At 41.0% G+C, this 24,084-nt stretch overlaps 1 protein-coding gene across 1 annotated transcript in view; it reads right to left on the reverse strand.

Annotated features, from left to right (window-relative positions):
- Positions 1-3,344: 3,344 nt before the first annotated feature.
- Positions 3,345-24,084, reverse strand: part of ST7 (suppression of tumorigenicity 7) — a 153,784-nt gene continuing 133,044 nt past the window's right edge. The window contains exons 12-15 of the mRNA XM_054177998.1: positions 16,517-16,667; positions 11,906-11,998; positions 7,981-8,120; positions 3,345-3,666 (exon numbers count right to left, since the gene is read on the reverse strand). Coding sequence (XP_054033973.1) covers positions 3,571-3,666; positions 7,981-8,120; positions 11,906-11,998; positions 16,517-16,667 — 480 coding nt within the window. The 3' untranslated portion in view covers positions 3,345-3,570. The remainder of the gene's footprint in view (positions 3,667-7,980; positions 8,121-11,905; positions 11,999-16,516; positions 16,668-24,084) is intronic.

A 24,084-nucleotide genomic window follows, 5' to 3' on the forward strand; every position in this document is an offset into this window, starting at 1 on the left:
TTTTTTTTCTGTGTAACAGCTTGCTTGATTAAAAGGATGCAACTTCATAATGCAAGACCTTCTCTTATGTGAAAGAGGCAAACAGATACAAAGCAATCCTTCATTGTTCCAGGGGAGCCATTCTGCTCCTTTGGCCTTGGGAACCAGACAGGAGCCTGGCAGGAAGCTAGCTGGCATGCAGTGTCTTAACCAGAGCTGCTGAGGTTTTCAAGGCCACTGTGTGTTGACAGCCACAGTGGGTGGGAAGTTGGGGGTGTATGAGGGATGTGGCTTCCTTTGGAAGTTTGTTTTGTAGGCTTCTGCAATGTAGGAAAATGTCTGATACTTTTGTTCTTTTTCACTGGGGTAAGGCATTTCACGCTATCCCACTGAAAAATCAGCGTATATTCAGCATTTACAACAAATCACAGCAAACAATTAACAACCAGAGGAAGCAGCAGCCCTCCCCCAGGTGCAGCATTCACTTCCCCACTGTGGCTCCCCCAGTGGAACAGCTGTAAATCTACATCGTGCGAGGGCCAGAAGGTGGCCAGCTTGACTTATCTGACACTATTGGGAGAGGAGGGGTTTTCTCCTTTTTAGTTCTATGCAGTGCCTAGAACTAAACCTTTTTAGTCCTATGCAGTGCCTAGAACTAAACCTTTTTAGTCTATAGTGTGCCCCTAAATTGTATTAGGTTGTCTTTAAAGAAAAAAACCCGGTAACTGTTAACATTTGGAGCTAAAAAGCACCCCCCACCCCCCATCCTCACACACCTTCCCTTCCTGCTTCCGTACCCCCCCCCCCCCCCCCCCCCCCCCCCCCCCCCCCCCCCCCAATCTGTAAACTGAAGATTTGGATGAGTTATTGCTATCTGAGCCAGATTTCCAGAAGGCTCATCTCTGCACTAAGCCAGAGGCCTTCCATCATTATAATCACAAGCTGTGTTTGATTTTTGATCTAAGCCATGATGAACTTCACAGGAAACATGTCAGAGGCAGAAAAGCCTAAGGCAAGAAACTCTGCCTGATGAAAAAGAAAATCTTTGACTTGCCTAAGCTCTCTGATGCCTAGAATTATAATTAAAGCTAAAGAGGCATTTTATAGATAAAATCCATGGCTTACTACTGCTTATAAAGGAGATGGAAACTAGAAATAGTAGGAATGGAATTGCAGAGATTTTTGAGTTCCTAGAAGTTTGCCATTGTTCAAGGGAAGGATCTGATTCTTCTAGGAGTTAAACATTCCTTTTTATCAGGTTATTACAGATACTGATTCCCACAGAAGTCACTGTTCACATTTCTTCTAACTTAAGGCCAAACTACTGCCTTAGCTGCTGACAAACATGGACATTTGTATGTGGCTAGGAATACACTGATGTGCAAACATCTGTGTCTGAGCCTTCTGATTTTTATCAACCTTAAATAATTCAGACTATGCCACTGTGAGGCAAAGATGAATACAATCATCCCTAGTTCTGAAGCTACAGAGGAGCACCTGCTGTAAAGGTGTTCTCTGTGCCTGTTCTATAATTCAGATGCAAAGCCATGAATGCAAATATTGGCCCATTTCACACTTCCACATGCTGTCCAACAGCAATCTGCTACCTCCAGTCTTATCTCACACTATTTCCACCATTCCAGTGAACTGTTTTGCAGGAATAGCAGCTAAAGATGAAAAACCTCTATGGAAATCCCCGACTGTGACACACCTCACCAGTTTTAACACTTAGCAATGAAGCTTCCTGATCTTCTGTGTCCTCCCTCTGTTCTCATTCAAGTTACACAGAATCACAGAATGTTAGGGGCTGGAAGGGACCTCGAAAGATCATCCAGTCCAACCTCCCTGCCTGAGCAGGATCACCTATACCAGGTCACACAGGCACACATCTAGGCGGGTCTTGAATCAATCCCGACAGGGAGACTCCACAACCCCCCTGGGCAGCCTGTTCCAGTGTTCTGTCACCCTCACAGTGCAAAAATGTTTCCTTTTGTTTCCATGACACTTCCTATGCCTCAACTTCAACCCATTGTTCCTTGTCCTGTCACTGGGCATCACCAAGAGGAGCCTGTCTCCATCCTCTTGGCCCTCACCCTTTACATATTTATAAACATTAATGAGGTCACCTCTCAGTCTCCTCTTCTCCAAACTAAAGAGACCCAGCTCCCTCAGTCCGATTTCTTCTGGTGAGGGGTGTTTTTGCCTCATAACACAACAGTGTTTGTGCCAATGCAGTATCATTGCCCACCTGGACAAAATGTAATGCATCTCCTGCTGTTGAGATGCTTCAGTTTTATGGGAGTTTTGTCTTTACTCACTTGTTTCCTTGCTGATAAACAAACATCTGCTGGTGATGACATTCCCTTGAGCTGCTCAGCATTTTTAGAACAGCAAAGTTGAGCAGGCAAAGTGGCACCTTTGATCTGCCGCATGGAGTTTATGCTTCTTTATCTGGGAGAGGAGCTGGAAAAAAATATCCTTGAGGCACCTCTAAGGAGTCACTTCTTGACAGGACTGCTTGCTTCAACATTCAGATCAAGTCCTTGCTCTTGGAGCTGGCCACCTACATTAAGAGAGGTGTCTGTTGGATGTTTCCATATATGGTGGCTAAGTTACAGATGAATACTTTGTCTAAACCTCTCACAGCCCAAGGTTTTCTGAGGTAAGCCTTAGTGACAAAACACCAACTCCTCCATTAACTGTGCATGAACTAACCACCAGTTTTGCTAATGGGCTTCTGGTCTCAAGCAGCAGTTGTAATGCTGATGTTTAATCTGTACAGGAAAAAGCACTTGCTTTTTCCTACTTGAAAAATACTAGTCATGCAATAAAAATCTTGGGAAGAAATACCTAAGAGCATGAATGCAATGATCACATGCTACGTGTACGTTTGTCTACAAATCCCTGCCATTACTTATGCTTGTTCTGTAGACAGAGAATGTAGCATGGAGCTTCTGGAGACACTTGAAGTAAGAGTAGTGTGAAAAAAAAAATCTAAGTATGTGGACTTTTTCAAAATTCAAATAAAACTGAGAATAAAACTGTCTTCTTGTGAAGAGATGGAAACTGGAAGCCAAATGTGCCATCCAAACTGCCTGGAGAGCCTAAAGCTGCTTTAAACAAAGAGCTTTAACTGTCTAGAGGTGTCATTAATAGACTTTCTGTAGAGGTAAGGGCTTCACCCTAACTGAACTCAGCAAGAAAAGGCAGTGAGACCACTGCTTAACTGTGAAGCTATTAGAGTTTTCTCATTAACTGAACAGAAAGCCAAGCCCTAGCTGTGGTGAAGCAGATCCACCACATGTTTAAGAACACAAAGCACAATCCAAGCTTTGAAGAAGAAGCCAAGAGACAGCAGTGCTGCAATACACAAAAGTTTATTTTTAAGTTTTTCTTTTCTGAAGGCAAAATATAATAGAACCTAACATCAATGTATTTTGTACAACAAAACAGGTTTTATATGAGAACAGACAATCCATGAAAAGTTTTTAAGTCTTAGAACTGCTTCCCTTTTTTTTATCATGCTTTCTTGTGGTCAACAAAAAGTTGGCACAGAAGATGTCATGGCAGTCAGTCAGTGGGTGTGCTCCCTCAGATCCTCGTCAGCTGGTGCCACAGGCTGGAAGGCAGGATACTTTCTACTTTTTCCATCACAAAATTTAAAGGGGCAAAGAGGGTGCTGAGAAACTGCAAAGAAATCAGATACACATTCAGATCAAAATCCAGCAGACAATACACCTCAAGAGAGAGCTGTCAGTAAGACAAGAACTCTTGCTGCGTTCCTCTGTGAAAACCTCCAGGCTGACCAAAACGATGTAATTTCCATGTAAAGACTTGCCACTGAATCCGGAGCCTTGCATACATGCACATCACTGGGGTTTGCAATCGACAGAGCAAGAGCCCCATTTTTATGAAGATCAAAGTGATGAACTACAAAGGTTTGCACACATCTCACAACGTAGAGCCAGGCTCATACTGAAGCCACTAAAAGCTCAACCTGAAACCTACTAAGGGAAAGAGGCTTTTTTGTAACAGCAGAATCTACCACACCACCTCTCGGAGACAAAAGTCTGACTTTAGATACAGGTTTAAAATGGTTCTGGGTTATCTAGAGATCTTTTCTATACAGAGAGGAATCACTAACTGGAATTTATTTAAGTATCCTTCCTCTATCACAGAACACAGCAATGTTGAAAGGGGGTTCAATATATTAACGTTAGGACAGATGTATGTGGCAAAAATCAAGCAGAGACCATTTTATCACAGGAAAAAAACGTTGCCAGGTACACATCACAGAACTCAGTATTCAAAGAACTCCCAAGTTTGTGGGAAATACATATTAACTGTGCTTTACACTAATGTCAGTTCAACTACACACATTGCATACAGCTGTGTTGGGGCCCTATACATATATAAGTACAGTAACATGCAAAGTCAGCACCTTGAGACTGTGAACCCTGTGGCTGATGTGACCACTTAGGCTGAAGTGACTTTGCTAAAAATAAGCAGTTCTGCTTGAAACTGATTGGCAGAGCTGTAAGGGGTTTGTGTTTCAGTTGTTGCTCTGCAGTCAGCACAAAACACAAACTCTGCTGATTGCATTGCATTAAAGCAAAGCTGATGCTGGATGTGTTCTCTTTTTGTCCAAAAGAACTCTCCTGAGAAAACACAGCATCTGATTTTATATATAAACACACATCCCTTTTTGTGTACTGAATCTGTTCCATGAATTTCCAATGTCAGATTGGATAGGGCTCTAAGCAACCTGATCTACTGGAAGATGTCCCTGTCACTGCAGAGGAATTAGACTAGATGACCTTTAAAGGTCTCTTCCAGCTCAAACCATTCCACATTTCTATGATCTTTAGGCACTTAAAGGATGCAGATGTGGGGGTCTGGTCACCCTGCTGTCAATGAAGAGAGAGAACTAAGCACTTTCAGAGGATAATTCTACCCATCCTAGCACCAGAACTGGCCTTTGTAATGGTCTCTTCCCTCTCTACCCCCAGCTGCAGAGGCAGTCAGGGTAGTTGAGCTCTGTCTTCTCCCATAAAGGAAGGACGGTGGCACAGTGTGGAGTGCTGGCCAGCTGCAGCCACACTCCTGAACTTCTAGCACAGCTCCTGATACAGTTCTGGCCCATGCCAGGTAATGTTTCCTCAACAAAGTCCAAGCAGAGTACAGGGATGGCACAGAGCAGGGACAGTTCCCAGCAGTCAGTGAGGACAGGGTCATCCTGCCTTTTGGATGGGGAGAGGTTAGAGGTACAGACGTGAACTGTGATGTGCAACTTGCCTTTGCCTTTTGAGCCACAGATCAAACAGCACTTTATTAATCAATTCAGATATGTCCTTGGTCTTTAACTTAGGGTCCCTAAGTATCTAAAATTCAGTGAAAAATGTGATTTCTACAGTTGTTCAGTGTGCTCCTGAAGCACAGCTATCTATGGCACACATATTTAAAACACTTCAAAACGTCAGCATCTGACAGAGATTATATCCACTGCATGGTATCAAGCAAGAAAATATCTGCAAACAGTCTAACAATGTACCACAATGGGCTCTGTCTGGTGTTTAATTGTAAAAATGCATGATGTTTGCAATGCTTATGCATTTGAAAGGCAATAATAAGCATTCAAATTCTCTTTTTTCCCCTCTGGGACATGTTTGCAATGTTCACAGACAGCACCTCATTGACTACTTGTGCATCATGGGAAAACCAGGTTAATCCCATCACTGGTAATGAGAATTGCTCCTAAGTGCAGATCAAAGAAAAATCAACTAAGTGAAGCTGCACAGAGCATTTCACTTCCAGTGCTGAAGGTCAAGCTCTGTAACGTGAATCACAGCTGAATTATTGCAACGCTGACTTACACAATCTGAGAGCTTGGGATTACTGCTTCAAGTGGCTTAGCCCAAGTAGAAGTGTTCCCTCTGGTTAAGCTGTGAACTGTTTAAATAAATATGTCCCTTTAATTTTGCCAAATGCAAAATGCTCAACTAGAGGATATTTTCTGCTGTTTTGAGCAGCACTTGACCTACTGAGATAAAAGCTTTGTAATCAGTGCAAGTTACAGATGTGTCGAGTTGATGAAACAAGAAGAATTTACCTTACTGCCATTCACAGCAATTTTGCTGCTGAAGTAGTTGACCATGTCCTATAACAAACTCGGAGAACGAGCTGTAGCTTAAAATGAGCCAAGTTCTTCTCCACTTAGAAAATCAGTTGGTCTACAAAGTACGTTTGAATTCATGGATACCAAAGCCTGGCTTCACTGAAGCCCACACAAAACCTTTGGTGACAGCAAGAGGCCCAGGATGCAACCGACTCTCTTGTACATGCTCCTGTAAACAACATCTGTTCTTGGGCTAGCCTTTGGAAAGCTCCTGGTGCTCCTGTCCCCAGACACCACTGGCAGATGCTATCTGGCTTGCTCACCACATGGTAGCACCTAGGCAGGCTTAGGCTGCCTGATAGGCTTTAAAAAAATTTTACATTCCTTTTGAAACTTACTTCCCCTGAACCCCCCTAGTGGAAGAGAAAAACCAGCACCAACAGTACAGTGAGAATGCAGGGTGGCAGAACTGGTGGTGAGAGACCTGTAAAATGTTTGCTATTAATATTTTGTATTTTACACAAAAACTATCAAGCTGCCTATTTCAAAGCTGGCAGAAAACAGCTTTCTGGGAGTACCTTCTGAATTGCACCATCTGATCAGAACAGATAAGCAAAAGTATCTTGTCAAGCTCTTCCAGTGTGCTATAGGTGTTAACATGCAAGAACTGGCTTTTTATTCTCAGTCACTGTGATGGGATCTATGTGTTCCCTGCCTCAGTGTCTGCAGAGGTCACTCTGCAGAAGTAGAAGTATCATCTTTGCTGAATAGAGGTCTCGTCCATCACAGGGGAAATATAGAAACACATGATGTCAGTGATCTCAGCCAAGCAAAGGAATCAAATAAGAGAAAAAAACAATCTTTCTGAAGTCTCATTCCTTTAAAAAGTTTAACTAGGCACTACTCTGTTAGACACAACTGCTGAGTTGAGTTATATGACCGTCTTGTTAATACTACTCTTAATTTTATTGAAGATACAGTTTTATTGCTACCACATTATGAAAGAACCTGCATGTATATATTTTTAATGTTGTTTCTGCATAACAATGAAAGAAATTCAACACTACCAACACTGTGGTGACAATTTATCCAAGCCATGCAATCAGAAATTTGTTCTGCTTGTATTCATATCTTAAGTGATTTCCAAAAGCCTTTTGTTAGAAAGCCCAGCAAAAATTCAAACAACAAGCTATGATCATATTTATCCCTAACTGAGAGAAAATACTGAGATCTACCACCCTTTTAAACACACTTAAATTGAGTCTGACAAAGCCATCAAAGAACAACTGGACTCTTGCAGTTTCATTACAGGAAGGGCCAAGCTTACTTCCAGGTAAAGCATTACAGATTTGGCTGGGAATATTTAAATTTCTTGCTGACCTGGCAGGCAGCACTCAGAGCAGGTTCTTGCTCTAAAGCATGGGTGAACTGATTGAGTTAGGTGAATTCCATCCTGCACTGAACCTCCCAGAAGAGGGAAGGAGCTTTAAAATACTACCTTTGACTTTGGCATCCAGCAGGGGATCATAGGCTGCCTTAAGGGACTGGCACAGTGGCACAGGCCACCCTTGGCAATTGTACATGTCATGAAGGTCCTTGGCACCAAAGAGATTTTTCTACCTTTAAAACCCAGAGTCTCTGTTAATGCACTATGGAAAAGGTGTGGGAAGATGCTACCTGGAGGGCAGGTCAAAGTCAGTTCTCAACACCCAGTCATACCAATCTATTCAGTTTTTGTGAGAAGTGTTAGATATCAACTCCAGTAAGACCAAGGGCAGCTGCACCTACATCAGGGAAATGAATCCTTCTTGTCAGTATTTAGCTTAGCTGTTCCTGTATCTGTGTCTTTTATTTACCAGAAGAGAGCAGCAGCAGAGAATACTCACAGCTTTTGCAAAGACTCCCATAAGCTCTGGGAACTGATGTGTCAGGAGGGCTAGCATGGCTGTGAAAGAACATAGTCCAGCAGTGAAGAGGATGAAGAATGGAAGCTCTTTTTTGGGGTAAACTGAAACTTCATGAAATGCTGTAGAAAAAACAGACATGAAGACACATTATACACTGAAAAAAACACAAACCAACCAAACCAAATCAAAACCAAACCAATATTCTTATGTGCTTTGGACAGAGAGAAATACTCAAAGATGTTTTTGAAAGAAGAAATACTTTGGTCTGAAAGGTCAACATTATTGGTGTGTCAGTCATCACACTACCAAATAATTCTCATTTAAGACCTTATTTCAGGCTTACTGTGGCCCTATGTACATGTTACTTTTGCCTTCCTTATGTCAGCACTAACTATAATGCAGCTGTGGAACAACTAACCCCCGAAAACTAACCTAGAATTAAAGCATAAATTTTTGTAATGGAGGCCATTGAGAAGCCACATGGCTACAGGTTTGCTAATGCTGATCCACAAGAGAGCAGAAATATGCACCCAGGAGCAACAGTGACACCAGCCGTGCAGAAGCATGGCTGTAGACTGGTTTAAACAGACTGCAAAACTACAGCCTTTGTAATAGTAAAATCTGAGGGTTTTTAATCTGTGGAACCAAGAAAAGTTATCCTAACAGTATGTATGACCTGAAAGGACATAGGAATAGACTAGACTAGACTAGACTAGACTAGAATAAACCAGGTTGGGAAAGAACTCAAAGATCACCATGTCCAACCTATCACCCAACACTATCCAACCAACTAAACCATGGCACCAAGTTCCCCATCCAGTGATGGTGACTCCATCACCTCCCTGGGCAGCACATTCCAATGGCCAATCCGTCTTTCTGTGAAGAACTTCCTCCTAACATCCAGCCAAAGCCTCCCCTGGTGCAGCATGAGACTGTGTCCTCTTGTTCTGTTGCTGGTTGCCTGTGAGAAGAGACCAACCCCCACCTGGCTGCAACGTCCCTTCAGATAATTGTAGACAGCAATAAGGTCACTATAGTGCATAATAAATGTGTACTTTAAATTCAGACTTCCAGAATCTTCTGTATATTTACAGCAATGTAATAATTTCTTGAAGTGTTAAAACCCAGAATTTAAATCAATAGTGGATTTTTAAGGTATAGTATGCACTAAAAGGAGAACAGAAGTTTCCCTGACTCTGGTATGAAAAATCTGGGCTTTGGAATAAGCAGCTCTGATAAGGCAAAAAGGCTCAGAAGAGCACAATGAGTATTTTACTGGAAGAAAAATATCTTTTAAGGTTTTATGGTGGCTCAGATTCAAGGTAAAAATGTGGCTGGGTTGGCAAAAAGACTGGTGGACCTTTATCTCTGTTTCATTCATTCAGTCCATGCTTTGGAGTTACAGTCACAATAAATGCACACTCTGAAATATTTTTTTCTCATACAGGACCAACCTCAAGGTTTCCCATCTACACAAATCCATATGGACTGTTCGTATACATAAAACACTACCCTTCCATTTTGCCTACTTACTTTGCTTCAGTGACTAGCTCTCACCTCACTGCACTCACAGAGAACATAAGCACAGGGTAAACCAGCAACATGGCAGGACAATATTCTTCATTGCATTCATCTAGACTGGAGCAGTTTCCAAAACCAACAGTGAATTCCTAACAGTTTAAAATATCACAAACTAAAAAGACATGATTTTTGGGTCTGCTACCTCAGTCAGGTTAAAAAGAAAACCTCAGATAATTTGTAGCTTTTCTTTGATATCAATTAAAAGGACTGGAAAACACCAGAATACGGACTTTATTACTCTAAGATATTTTGTGCTCTGATTTTTAACACAGGCTCAGACTTGTTCCAGTCTGTTATCCAGTCATGGCTAAAGTTTTGTGATTGGTGTTTTCAATTTGGATAGCTCATCAGATCTCAGAATCACAGAATCATAGAACTGTTAGGCTGGAAGGGACCTCAAGGATCACCTAGTTCCAACCCCCCTGCCATGAGCAGGAACACCTCGCACTAGATCGGGTTGCTCAGAGCCCCATCCAGCCTGGCCTTAAAAACTTCCAGGGATGGGGCTTCTACCACCTCCCTGGGCAATCTGTTCCAGTGTTTCACCACCCTCATGGTGAACGTCTTCCTAAAATCCAATCTGAATCTACCCATTTGTAGTTTTTCTCCATTCCCCCTAGTCCTGTCATTACCCGACGCCCTAAAAAGACCCCCACCAGCTATCTTGTAGGCCCCCTTAAGATATTGGAAGGCCACAATAAGGTCTCCTCAGAGCCTTCTCCTCTCTAGAGTGAATATCTCCAACTCTCTCAATCTATCTCCATAGGTGAGGTGCTCCAGCTCTTAGTGTTCTTATGTAATTCTAACTGACTCAAATCTTTAAGATACATGCAAATAAAGGGTGTGGACAGGTATGCAAACCCCCCTTAACTGACCTGTGTCTGTCATGGTTACATTAAACACTTCCCTACTCAAACTCAAGAGATTTTGCAGCAAAAGACATTTCCCATAGCTGCAAGAGCAGACCACCACTGCATATGCTGTTAAAGAGTCCCTGGCTTCCAAAGTTTGACAAGAATTATTAGTTTTGCATCTAAGAAGAGAATGCTGAGATATTCTGCATGACTTTGTTCTTTCTAAATCTCCTGACACTCCACCCTCCCCAGCTCAGCATCCCCCTGAGTAAAGCAAGCAGGCACTCTAAGAGGTGGTGTTATAATTAGGGTGATTATAATGGGGTGGGGAGATACTGTCAGTTGCCAAGGATTTCTGTGTAGTATCACAATCAGCAAGAATGTACTGTGAAGGAGAGACTCGTAGTGAGTAGATTTCCACTGTATTATTCTTACTTAATGCTTACTCACACAGGCTTATAAAAAGTGGCAATGCATTTTTCAGCCCAAACCAGAGAGGTTCTGAATTAAAGACTACAAAGTGTGAAAATGCCCTCAAAACCAACCTTCACAACAGAAGCAGGCTGTATTTTGCTTTTTCCATAACAGATTTCTCCTTATTCCTTTTTGAGGATAGAGAAAAAGAGAATAATATCCTTCCTTGGATCAACTTGTATTTGCCTCCTCTGTCCTGACCATGCAAACTGTTCTGTACCTGTGTGTGTTCCGCTTGTTCTCATACAAAGCCCCACTTGAGAAAACATGAAGCATAACTATTTGCAAGATTGGCTGCTTCAGCTCTTTCACTGCATTCTTGTGCTTCACTGTGCGCACTGCAGTAAGCCTCATTAGCTTGGACTATGCTTCTTGTGGGCTGGATCTGACATTGTTATCTCACAGAGTGCTGGGAACACCATTGGCACTTTGCTAATACACATATAATAAATTATCGAGGTAATTTCACATCAATCTCTTCCTAATAGCATACACAACACTATATGAAGAAAACCCTTTCTTGGTGTTTAAGGCTGCTTTTCAGAAAGTGTCAGCATAACCTGTCAGAGCAACAGTTCCTGATCCAGCTGTCCTCACGCAGGTATCATCTTGCCTTGGAATCTAAGTACCTAGTGTTGTCTACAAAAGATTAACAAGACTTTGCCACTGTTCTTCTGCTCTGACAGGACATTATCCTAAATGAAAGATCAGATGTTTTCTAGTGTCCAGGCAAGAGAGAATAGCAAGATCTTACTGAATCTATCTCTTCAGTACCCTCTCTCTTTGTCTCTGGACTGGAAAGACGGCTAATTGCTATGGACTATGGCTAGGAGCTGCCTCTTAAACCACAACAGGAGCTCCATATAATCACTGTCAAACTCAATTATTCTAATCCAGTGTATTCAAATTAAAAGGCATCAATGAAGATCAGTGCTGCAAGACTCAGGTAAATGATTCTTTGATGTCAACAGTAAGAAGAGAAAAGTTGAACATACATGGTAGTAGTTCTCTATCTGCAGTTTCTGTACAAATAGGGTAAGGGTAGAAAAGATGTCCTTTTTCCAGTGGGTAGGGGATCATTCTGAAAGCTGAAAAGAAAACAAGACCATGCATGAGTTACTGTGGCAATCAATGGACATACTTAACTGTATTTACAGTTTATGGGACAAAGCTCATGAGTGTAAAGTGAGGCCACATTACAAAGACACACACAGACGTCTGCATGATCAGAGCCCCCTGTAGATAAAATTCCACAGCCAAATTTACACATCTTGTCTTAGGCTTTTAGGTTTCAGAGTTTTCAAATTCCAAGGGGGAGAGGTGTGTCTGATGCAACAGGTACAGCCTACAAAATCACCAGCCAAGCTTGTGAATTCAGACCAATACTGGCAATCTCTGTGCATCGAGCATAATAGAAGTTTTGCATGGAAAAAAATACACTGCTTATTTCCCACAATACACTACTTATTTCCCATCACACTCTGTCAAACCAGGTAACACTGTTGACTCAAGCCCAGAGAACCAGTTCTCCAACACAGACATGTTTTCATTTTATATTTGGCACAGATTAATACCGAATTATTAAAACCAGGTTCCTCACATGCATTCTTTTTAAATGCAGCAGATCAGTTCATGTTTCCAATATAAATCTTCAGGCCACGGATTAAATAACACATAAACTCACGCATTTTTAAAATTGAAGATAATAACAGAGAGGGAGGGAGATGAATTACTAAATCTGGATGGTGATGATGTCATAGGGCATCTGAGTGTGATTTATGGAAACATCAGGACACTCGACTGAATTATAGCTTTGCAATCAAGGCATCCTTTTCCATTATCCTATATATTATTCTCACTGTTAAAATGTCATCAACATGTTGTTCTCACTACTCCTATGAACATCAGTCACTGAAGCAATATTTTCCTCCACAGATGTTCTAGAAGCACTGTATACTTTGGATGTGAGGTACAGCCCACCGCTGCACGGTAACACTCCATTATCTCTTGCTCACAAGGCAACCGAGGGATTGGTTTAAAATACACAATACTCCAATTTCAGTTGTGTCCATCGCATTTGAAACAATGTTAGCTGCATTCCTTGTGCAATTGTATGAGTACATTTCTTCTTGATGATTATGTTTAAAGCAATAGTAATGAAGGCAGACATCATCAAAGACTCTAACACTCTTCCAATATTAACCCCCCTCCCCCGCCCTAAAGGACCCCCAAAAGCCAATAATCTGAGCCTTGTATGAACTTCACATGCAACCAGTTTGAATGTCTGTAGAAGAACATATCTGGAGGGATGTTCCATACTCATTACTTCAAAATTGCTAACAGAAGCTTTTCTTTTCAATTTGTCTTAATACTTAAACAATCAAGTCTCTTCTGCCTTACCCTAAATCCATCAGTATTACGATTCTAATCAAAATAGAACAAGGCCAATAAAGACATTGCTTTTGGAAGTCTGAATAGATTTTGCTCAATTCCAACAGACACCTTTGATGTGAGACTCAATACAGAATATGCACAGCAAAACAGTTTTAACAATGCTGTTAGTCATGGAAAAAAGTGCTCAGGTTCACCTCTATGAGTTTGTGTTCATGCAGCTGCTTCTCTGCCTTACTCTCAGCATTATCTGGTCCTATTTTACATTAATCAATCCAGGTAGCACAGAAGCAGTTTGCCATTCAAATGTGTGCTTCTGCTTGTCACAACAGCTACCACAGCATTAGAGAACCCCTAGTTTTTTCTTATCATGCAAATAACAGGGAACATGACACAAATTTAGAAACTGACAGTGAAAAACAAGCACTTCAGACTCTCTTGAAATTTGGTTACATTTGAAACTACAGCACCTGGACCAAACCCAGAGCAACATTTCAAGTGGTGTCACTTGGGCGTTTTCAGTCATACTATGAATGAAACTGTACTTTGACAGATCAAATGAAGGCAGAACAGGAAACAAACAACATTCCAGTTCAGTGTTGATCCTTATTTTTATAACCTCACTTTTCTCAACTGTTGAATGCCATTTGGGAAACACTGAGAATTTTGGAGTTTAAAATTGCAGAATCACAGAAACGTTGAGGTTGGAAAAGAACCTCAGGATCACCAAGTCCAAACGATAACCCTAATCTACAAGGTTCACCCCTAAACTATATTCCCAAGCAGTTATCAAAGATATTTCTACATAAATGTTGGTAGAGGCTGTCTTAATTAGGAGCGACCTTATTTTTCTCAGAAGCATTCCAAATGTACCCTCCAAGTGACTGACTTACTGTACTTAACTCTGTCCAGTTCCCACAAGGTCAGAACTGAATGGTGTGTATGTGGGCACCAAATTTCTACATCCAAGCTACAAAAGTGAGATCTGTGGTTATTTAAGCACAACTAATTTAAAGACATGGCAAGTATACAAATACCTAGAAAGAAACTGAGGGCAACTGACTATGTACTGTATTTAGGCTGTTTGCTAGAAATAGAGTTTAATTAAATTTAATTTCTCTGTCATGTTTCCACTGATTTTCACTTACAATTGGACAGAGATGCCAACCATACCTTTTGCAAATGAAGGACTTAAAGAGTGACACAAATAGTCACTACAACTATAACAAGCATCACCCAGACCAAGATATGGACCAAAAGTGATGATTATTGCATTAGATACTCATGAAACCATTAAAACCCTTTGGAGCCTTTATGTGTGAGCATAATTTGAGGACTCCTCATCTCTCTAAAACCACTGTGCAAAATGAATTATGGATTTTTCTATAAAGACTATGCAACAATATTAATTTACATTCTTATGAGCTACAATACAAATATTAGCTGATAAACTGCACATTCAGATTGCTGTGGAGGTAATAAGGAGAGGACCCAGTCAATGTAGTTTGATAGGAATGCACTATACTGCTTTCAGGCACAGGTGACTAGATTTCCTAAGAGGCAGGATCACTGCCCAAAGCTGGTCTTTGCAAACAGTCCTTTAGGGACTTTCCAGTCTGACAAAGCAAAAGAAGATCCACTCAGGAGTCCCTGCAAAATATTGCTCCATAATGATAGGATAATGAGCCTTGGGCTAAAGGATTTCTGCAAGCATTTGGAAGAGAGGAAACACTACATAAAAGCAAACCCCTGAAAATAATCCACTCGGAAGGATAATATGACAGAGAAAATAAGACCACTGGTAGAAAAGACAGGAAAAGAATAAGCAGGTAGGACAGAAAACAATGAAACAGAGCAATCCCCAGCTGGCAATGGTATAGATTACTGAGTAAGGTGTTCTACACACCTAGAAACAAAGCCATTGTTTCCTCAGAGAGCCTACACTGCAAATTGGAAAAGTTCAGGTCATTTCATACAGTCACTGTGCCAGTAAGTCACATTTACAATGGAGGTATTAAATGCAATTTTGTAGGAATTATCATGGTGACAAACTACCTTTTCCAACAAAGCCAAATGAGAACAGCAAATGGAGAAAGAAAAAAAAAAAAAAACCCAAAAAAACAAAGGTTGTGTAATTAGATATGGAGAGGCTGAAATAAAACAGGGGAACTAAATTCCAAGAACAATTGATTAAAATAAGCTCACAAAGGCCAGTTATAAACAGTACTTTCTAACTCTCTGAAACCTGAAAAAAAACATGTCTCAAAGACAGAGTAAGATGAGTTAGAACATCAATGTATGATCTTTGGATTCCAATCTCCTAGTCAAAGCAGGGTCATCTTCAAAGTTAGCTCTAGTTGCTCAGAGCCACGTCCAGCTCTGAGTAACTCCAGGGATAGAGATCCCACAACCTACAGGCAACCTGCTCCAGTGCATCACCACTCTCATTCTGAATATGTTTTTCTTATGTCTAGGTGAAATTCTTAACTATGTTTTGCCTCTTTCTGCTGTGATGTTCTGCAAAGACTCTTACTCTGTCTTTCAGATCATCTCTCCGTTAGGTGGTAGAAGACAGCAACTGGATCCTCCCTCACATACCAGAAGTCTTTTCCAAGTTGAGTAAAATCAGCTTGATCAGCATCTTCTCCTACATCACATGTTTCAGTCCCCAAGGCACCCTAGTGATGCTCTACTGGATTCACTCGTTTGTCAATTAAAACAAAAAAGTAAACTAATACTGTATTATTTTATTCTACACATTAATAATTATCTGCCTATAAGGCACTTCCATAATTTCCCAATATCAAAGAACTCACAGAATCATGGAACATTTTGGATTGGAAGTGACCTTTAGAGATCATCTATTCCAACCTCTCTGCTACAAGCTGGGACATCTTTTACTAGATCACGTTGCTTGAAGCCCTGTCCAAACTGACCCTGAACACTTCCAATGATGGCATCTGCAACTTAGCTGAGCAGCTTGTTCCAGTCACGTTATGTAATACATGAGTGAGAAAATAAGTCTTAAAGAAGATGGGAACTTTGGTTCAGTATTACACATAGAACACAATTCCAAACTTCAGAAACCTCCTTTGAATTTCAAATATTTCAGTGCTGATGTGGGTGTAACTGAGCTCCAAAATTCTCACATACTACACAGTGACATTCAATAAAAACATTTTATTAGCTTCTGTGTAAGAGAGAGAGTTACTTACTGCCTTCCCATGTACAGTGTAAGAGATTCAATGCCCCCTCTACTCTTTTCCAGTGTTGAAGATGAAAGAAAGCATATGCTATTGCTTCACTGTCCCCTCTCTTCAGAATGTGTTCAGGGGGCAGAATTAAGCTTTTCATTTCTAGTAGATACTGCAATAAAAAAGCAGAGCACAATTATGTTAGAGGTAATGTAAACCACAAAAAGCTGCTGGCAGTTCTACAATGCACACTGAAAGGTCTATTTCCCTGAAGTATTGTCCCTTGTAAGTGTTTCATCAAATGTGTAACATCACCAACTGCACTTGAAGATAATTATTGAATTATTCCCAAAGACTCAGATATGCTGACAGATGGTTCATGTTCTGCTCTTCAGCCGTAGTAGGGGGACTACAGAGAACTTCAAAATGAGATGTTTCTCTTATCAGAGGAGATGAAAAAGGGCTCAGAGTAGAAAAGAGAATTAAGAGCTTTTTAATTAAACATCTTTATAATAAAATGAAGACACTGAAGAGTATGGTGCTCATACTCTTTCTGTAAAGAAACACACAACACACATAGTGTGCACAGAGGTTGCTTTGCTGCATTGCCATCAACCAGTTGATACGAGGATGGATATGCAAGGTTGGGAGCCAGTAAGCAGTTACCAACTAGTTACAAAGGAAAAAACATTCATAATGTAACAAACACCTGAATTTCCAGGGTGGAGGGGAAGGGGAATTACTCAGTGTTTAAGCTTGCTATTTGAAATAGTTGCTGCAAGTGGTATGAAAATGAAAAGCATCACTGTCTAAACCCACAAGCAATTTCCCTGTTACAGGATCCCCCATAACAGAAGCAGATAAAGCACATGGCAGGTTCATGACACAGTGGAAAGCAGAGGTCCTGGACATTATTTAAGTAGGTGATTTTTCTTCCTTCCCCTGCCCATGAACTGGACCACTATCAGTTTGGCAGATGTTATCTCATCACTGGTGTTACAACATCCCAGTTAGTAGAGGAAAAAGATACAGATAAGGGGAAAGACACACCACTTGCTGGCATGCTTTACAGGAAAAGTGAGCGAGGGAGAGAAATTACAGCTGAATCAACTCCTGTTTGTCAGATCTCCTCAAGAACTGCAGTATTTCCCAGCTGTGTGTTGACTGTTCTTCAATAGCATAGAGAAACTGTCAGTCTCTTGCAGGATGCCCAAGAGCAAATGTTCTCCCCACATGAGTATTTCACACAAAAGGCAGGCAGTAGACTACCAGATCCTAACACAAGGTCCAAAAGGGAAAGTTATGGTTAATCTTTGTCAAAAAGACAGTGAGTGTGCAGTCCCTTCATTTCACCCTGTGCCTAAGGACTGATCTGGAAGAAGGGGAACTGCAAGACCCAGAGAATGATGACAAACCAATGAAGGCACCTACAAGAAGGCAATGTGACACCAGGGTAAAACAGGCACAGCTCCTGTTTAACCCTGATTTTTGTGAATGGGATGAGCTGGTGCAGAAAACAGGAGAAAAGAAGGCAAAAGAAATAAAATTGAATATCAGTCTTGGGGAAAGGAAGAGGAAAGGACAGAGGGAAATGAACATGATATCCTGGAAGGCACCCTAGAGCCCACTTGCCTGAAGGAGCCTGGAAGGAGCTAGCAAGCAGGTAAAGGCTTTGAAGAGACAGTTAACAAAGCAGAGAACTGCCAACACTGGGAAACAGATAAATACTCCAAAGAGGAAAGAGAACACATGTTCTTGATGCAGGTAAGAGTATTAAAGGAGGAGAAACTCACTTAGTAGTGGGAGCAATAAATGTGCCAGCTGGATTTTCTCTAAAGCCTTTCACAAAAATCTGAGAGAGCTGCAGATGAGGCGCAGATTTAGTAGGCAGGTTAGGAGTTTAAGGGTGACAGAGTGTTGAGAGGAATGGAATACAACTGCCAGAGTTGCAGGTTTCTACCTATCTGCTTTATTAATTTAGATCATAACTCTTCTTATTCTGTTTTGTAGAGTATACAGAAAGTAAGTTCTCAATATTTAAATATTTCAGTCAGGGCAAAATAACCCCCACACCAAACCTAATGTCACTATTTATAGGAAAATACTCAATGCTTGTTATCAGCAATTAAAACCAAATCAGGTGGAAATACCAGATGGCAGGATAGATCTTGACACTTGCAAATCATTTGTAGTCCTTGCTCAGTTGTGCTGACTTTTCAGTCTGCATTTTTCTCAGTTTCAGAAATAAAAGCCTATTTTTAAAAGCTCCTCAGGTCAAAAATGTGAAGCACTCCTCCCTCACTACTCTGTCACACTGTGGTAGTTTTAGGCTATGCCTTTAAAATTTTTCACAGATCTTGAACAGTGGTAAAATGTAAATAAATCACTATTGAGTGTAAAAAGGAAAAATAATGATAGTTCTAAGCAATCCCATTGGAGAGTTATCTACCATAAGAATTAGTTTGGTAAATAATTTTGCTCTCCTCGCTTCCTTGGGCTGGGAGATGCTAACTGGGTTCTGCTTGAACTTGGCTGCATTGTCTTGGCTAAGTTGTCACATCTCTCTGCTCCTTTCTCTTGTCCCTTTTGTGTACAAAGGGGTAAAGAGGGGCAGGGAGAGACAAACTATTAGCTTGTGCTGTTCATTACTTGTAAATACCTGTAAATATTGTAAATACTGTATATTTTGTATATATTCATTGCATTTCGTTGCAGATTGTAGTTTTGCTTGTAAATACAGCTTTAATTTGCTTCTAACTGAGCTGGTCTGGAAAACTTAATGTTGGAGGGGAATTTTTCAACCCACCACACACATCTACTTTCCCAAACAAGAAGTCTGTAATCTGGTTTGGTGATACTCAAGAAGACACACACATGAAGTTGATGGATGGCCTGAGCCTCATTTGGGCCTCATAATAGTTTTTGGTTTAGGCACAAGGGTCAGCCACACCTTTGGGGCATATAAGCTGTCAATTAATTTATTTTGGAGACATTTCCAGCAGGAATGCTAACTGTACACAGCCCTAGAGAGACCTCATCTGGAACATTCTTTACAGTTCTCATTAGGCACTTCCAGAAACTTAAATATCAAATTCTACAAGTACAGAATAATCAAAGAAATGGAAAGTTTTGATTTGTGAGAGAGCACCTGAAAACTTTCATCTATTTAACTTAGTTAAATAGAAGTAATGGGTATCAGAGAGATACTTAGCTTTTAGGGCTTCAAAGGAGACATATGACTGTCCATGAAAACTAGGATGGTTTTGATGTCCTAGAATACATCACAGCCATTCATGCACTGCTGTATTTTCAAGGAAAGTTCAAGAGGGCATTCAAGTTCCTGGAAGTTTTGCTGAAAGAGGTTCAGAGTCTACCTGGAAACAGCATAGCCATTGGCAGCCCCTTTTGATGGTAACTGCAGGCTACTGGCACCCAGACACTCGATAAGCCTGACTGAGTTCCCATGAAGCAACAACACAGACCCCTGAAACAGTTTGTATTAGACAAGCAGACAAATTCCAGTGAAATGAAATTCAATGAAAAAGATCTTTCTTGCAAAACTATCCAATAAGCTGCAGTCCTCATGCTGCCCATATATAAAGTGTGAATCAGTGTTGACGGACTCCTGCATGCAGTAAGTACCTCCACCTCTTGTAAAAGGTCAGCCAAAGACATCTGATTGTAGTTACCAAGAGGCTGCTATTGCACTTAATCAAAGATACTGCACTAGACAGGTTCAGTCTTCTCTTGAGCCACCAGAGACTTTAGGGTGGGAATCTGACTATTTATATCTAAACACTTCCAAAGGCCTCAGTCCAGAGCACAACCTTAGTTGTTACAGGGCTAAAATGGACAGAGAATCCTACCACACCATGAAAATCCATACCGGTACGATCAAACTCTGGTTTTACAAGAAATAACCTACAGCTCCTGACAGACTCACAGACTCCCCATTAACTGTAACTCCTAATACACTGGCATCCTCTCAGATTCAAACGTGACTTTTACAATTTAAGTAATAAAACTTCATTTTCAATACTTCGAATACACAGAGAAGATGGGAGCCCTCTGTTACCCTACAGGGCTTTGAACCCACATGTGGTTCTGCTTCAGAGGAAGTGCCAAGTAAAAGGCTACATAAGAAACTTTGCAAAGAGCTAGACATCATGAAGAAAATGGAGATGGCAAGCCCAACACATCTCCAGATGCATTTGTTTTTCAATAACAAATGAAGAAGTCAGAGAGAACGTCAGAGAATCATAAAATGGTTTGGGTTGGAATGGACATCCAAAGGTCATCTAGTCCAGCCCTCCCTGCAGTCAGCAGGGACATCCTCCACTAGAGGAGGTTGCTTAGAGCTTTGCCCACCCTCACCTTGAAGACCTCCAGGGATGGAGCCTTAACTACCTCCCTGGGCAATCTGTCCCAGTGTTCCACCACCCTCATGCTAAAAACCGTGTTCCTAACATCCATGCTAAATCTCCTCTCCTCCCTCATCCTAACACTGCAGGACTTCGCAAACTGTCCCTCTGAAGCCTTCTTGTAGCCTTCTTCAGGTACTGGAAGGCTGCTATCAGGTCTCCCTGGAGACTTCTCTTCTCCAGGCTGAACAACCCCAGCTCCCTCAGCCTGTCCTTGTAGCAGAGGTGCTCCAGCCCCCCAATCATTTTGGTGGCCCTTCTCTGGACCCACTCCATCAGGTCCATGTCCTTCCTGTGTTGAAGGCTCCGGACCTGGATGCAGCACTCCAGGTGAGGTCTCACCAGAGCAAAGTGAGACCCCACTTTGCAGAATCACCTCACTCCATCTGCTGGCCATGCTGCTTTTGATGCTGCCCAGGCTGCCACTGGCCTTCTGGGTTGCAAGCCAAACTAAAACAGGAAATGGCATGTCAATAGCAACTCTAATCTGAGGTTATCATGTTCTCTTAAAAAGGGAATCCACTCAGAAAGACAAGTCAGTCAGACAACTTCAGTCAGAAGAGCCTATTCTTAATCAAGTTATTGGTGAACACTGAAGTTGCACAATGATTTCTATCATCAACAGATGGCTTAATCACCTCTTCTCCATTGCATTGTTTTGGCTTTCATTTTTTTTGCTTGTCTTTTTAGTTTTTCTGGTCTCTCCTCTCACCCTAACCTTTTTCCTGTCAAAAACCTGGTTTGCAGGAGTTACGACAAGAGTAAGAGTATTTTTCATGTGCTTCCAGAGAGGGCTTCCAGGGCAGTTATATGACATTGTAACAGACACTGCTCAGCTACAGCCAATCTGTACACATATGCAAGCATGTCTTGAAACAAGCATTCTAAGGATGACAATGGACAACATGGTACAGTTTATATTTCTCTTACTTGATTATACATTACTTTTTTCTTAATATTGACAGCACTCTGGCTACTAAGTCCCCCCTGCTAGAAGTGCTTTTAACATTCCACATTAATGAGCTACTTCAGTGCCCTTTTACAAAATAAATCAACCTGTCTCAGGCAGGTTTCCTTCTCTTTCTCAACTGCACAATTTGCCTCTGAAATTACAGCTCAGGACACAAATAGGCAATAGTCACTCCTGCACCTGTGACAGCATCCCTCCAGGCCAGAACATGAGAATTTAACACTGTTTGAACAGGAACTCTCCTCCTCCCAGAGGGATGAACAGTGCAAGCTTGAAAACAGTTCCAAAATACTGGTTTCTACACGTCCGGAGAAGCCACTTTTGGGTCACCTTACAAGCTCTCACTGATGATAACCAAGAAGTTTGGCCTTTATGCTGGAGATACAAAACCAAATCACTGTCTTACTGAACAGCTAAAAACTCTCTTTAAACATGTCTGGAATAGTTTCTCTGTAATATCATGGGGTGTGCAGAACAGATTAATTTCCCATCTGGTATATGAATTTGTTTGCATTATTTGTTTCTATTAGCAACCACAACTTACTAGAAGCCACACAAGCACACAGAGATATCTCTTATTTAAAAAAAAAATAAAGTAAAATAAGTAAGAAAGAAATGAGAAGGGATGGAGAACAGATAAATCTTTACAAGTATTTAGGTCAATGGTTTGTCACATCCTGTTAAGAAATGGTTTACACAGAAACCTGGCATTTCTTAAATATCAATATTTAAGCTGCCTGTTTCGAGTGCAGCATGGTAGGTATTATCTTTAAATCAACTTTCCTTCTGGATTACATAGCAAAACCATACAACAGTGTGAAGAGCACACTTCAATCTCTGTTAGCAATGAGATACAGGTCTTCTCCCCCTTTTGACTCGGCTTGTGTCCCATAGATCACAGAAAAGAGAGGTGTGTTTCTGGAGGAATTTGAGTTCAGGGAGGGAGCCTTGCAAATCAGTTCAGAAAGGATATTCCACATTTGAGGAATGTCCCAGAAATAGCTGTGGTACTTTATCAGCATTAGCCTGGGACAGCTGCATTACATTTAAGTGGGGAAGCTCCAAACACAACATTTAAATAATACTGATGAAGTCTTGTGTGTGTATACACATATAATTTTCTTTCCCACCCACTCTACAAATTATGTACTCTCCATGACATAGGATGTACAAAACCCTCTGGAATTACAGTGATACTCCAACTGCTTCAGTAGCAATAAAAACATTTTTGTTAAACTCTTAAATTTTTGAGCAGCACATTGTCAGAGAATGTCAGCACATTTCCTCAGGACCAACACTTCATGGTGCATGGTGCTACACTAAACCAGAAGGATATTAATTCATAGAATCTCATTTCAGACAGAGGGTTGGGGGGGGTGGAAACAACAAAAAACCCAACACACTAACAAAAAAACCCCTCAAACTAATCCTCACAAACAAGTGATACAAATTGGTGTGATTCTTCTCATTGTGAAAATCACAGCTCTTTGTTCTCCTGCTGTACTACTGACTTCAGCCTCCTACTGGTTGGGTTTATTCTACCAAATAGAACTCTGAAAATACTCTGCCTGATGAAGTGCTTCCTTTATACATAGCCAATCTCTGTCAAAGTAAAAGCTGAAATTTGCTGTAGCTATGGTATTTCAGCAACAAAACAAGACAAACCCAAACCATAGATAGATGTACCATCTGTTATCAGGTATTTCTCAGGTACAGATTTAAAAATGAAGCCACTTTCAAGCACAGAAACCTTTTCCAGGTGTTACAGTTATGATGCCTTCAGAACAAGTCTTGACCTGTTTGTCAGTGGTTTAATTTTCACTGCAATCAAGGAGCTCATAGCTGTCAAAAGAAGATTATTTGCTGGAGGAGTGGCTACCTGAAGAAAGACTGTTAGCCATGTTAGGTCTCTGTACAAGGCACTCTTGGGCTGATAGAAAATCAAACCCAAGGTGATGTGTAGTCATCTAGAATGAATGAAAGTGGAGGCCAACATTTTCACGATATTCATACTGAGCAGATGGCCAGAACGATGCATACACATTGATTTCTGTGAAAAGTAGCTGTTTTTGTAGGGTTTCTGACCTCTATGTAAAGATGGAAACCTGGGAGATTTAGATTTCTTCTTTTAAAGAGGTTCCTACATCTTTACATTACATACAAAAGAAGTGTATCTGACCTTGGCAACACCACTATGG

The sequence above is a fragment of the Dryobates pubescens genome, chromosome Z, assembly GCF_014839835.1.
Source record: "Dryobates pubescens isolate bDryPub1 chromosome Z, bDryPub1.pri, whole genome shotgun sequence".
In the NCBI taxonomy this organism is placed as follows: Eukaryota; Metazoa; Chordata; class Aves; order Piciformes; family Picidae; genus Dryobates; species Dryobates pubescens.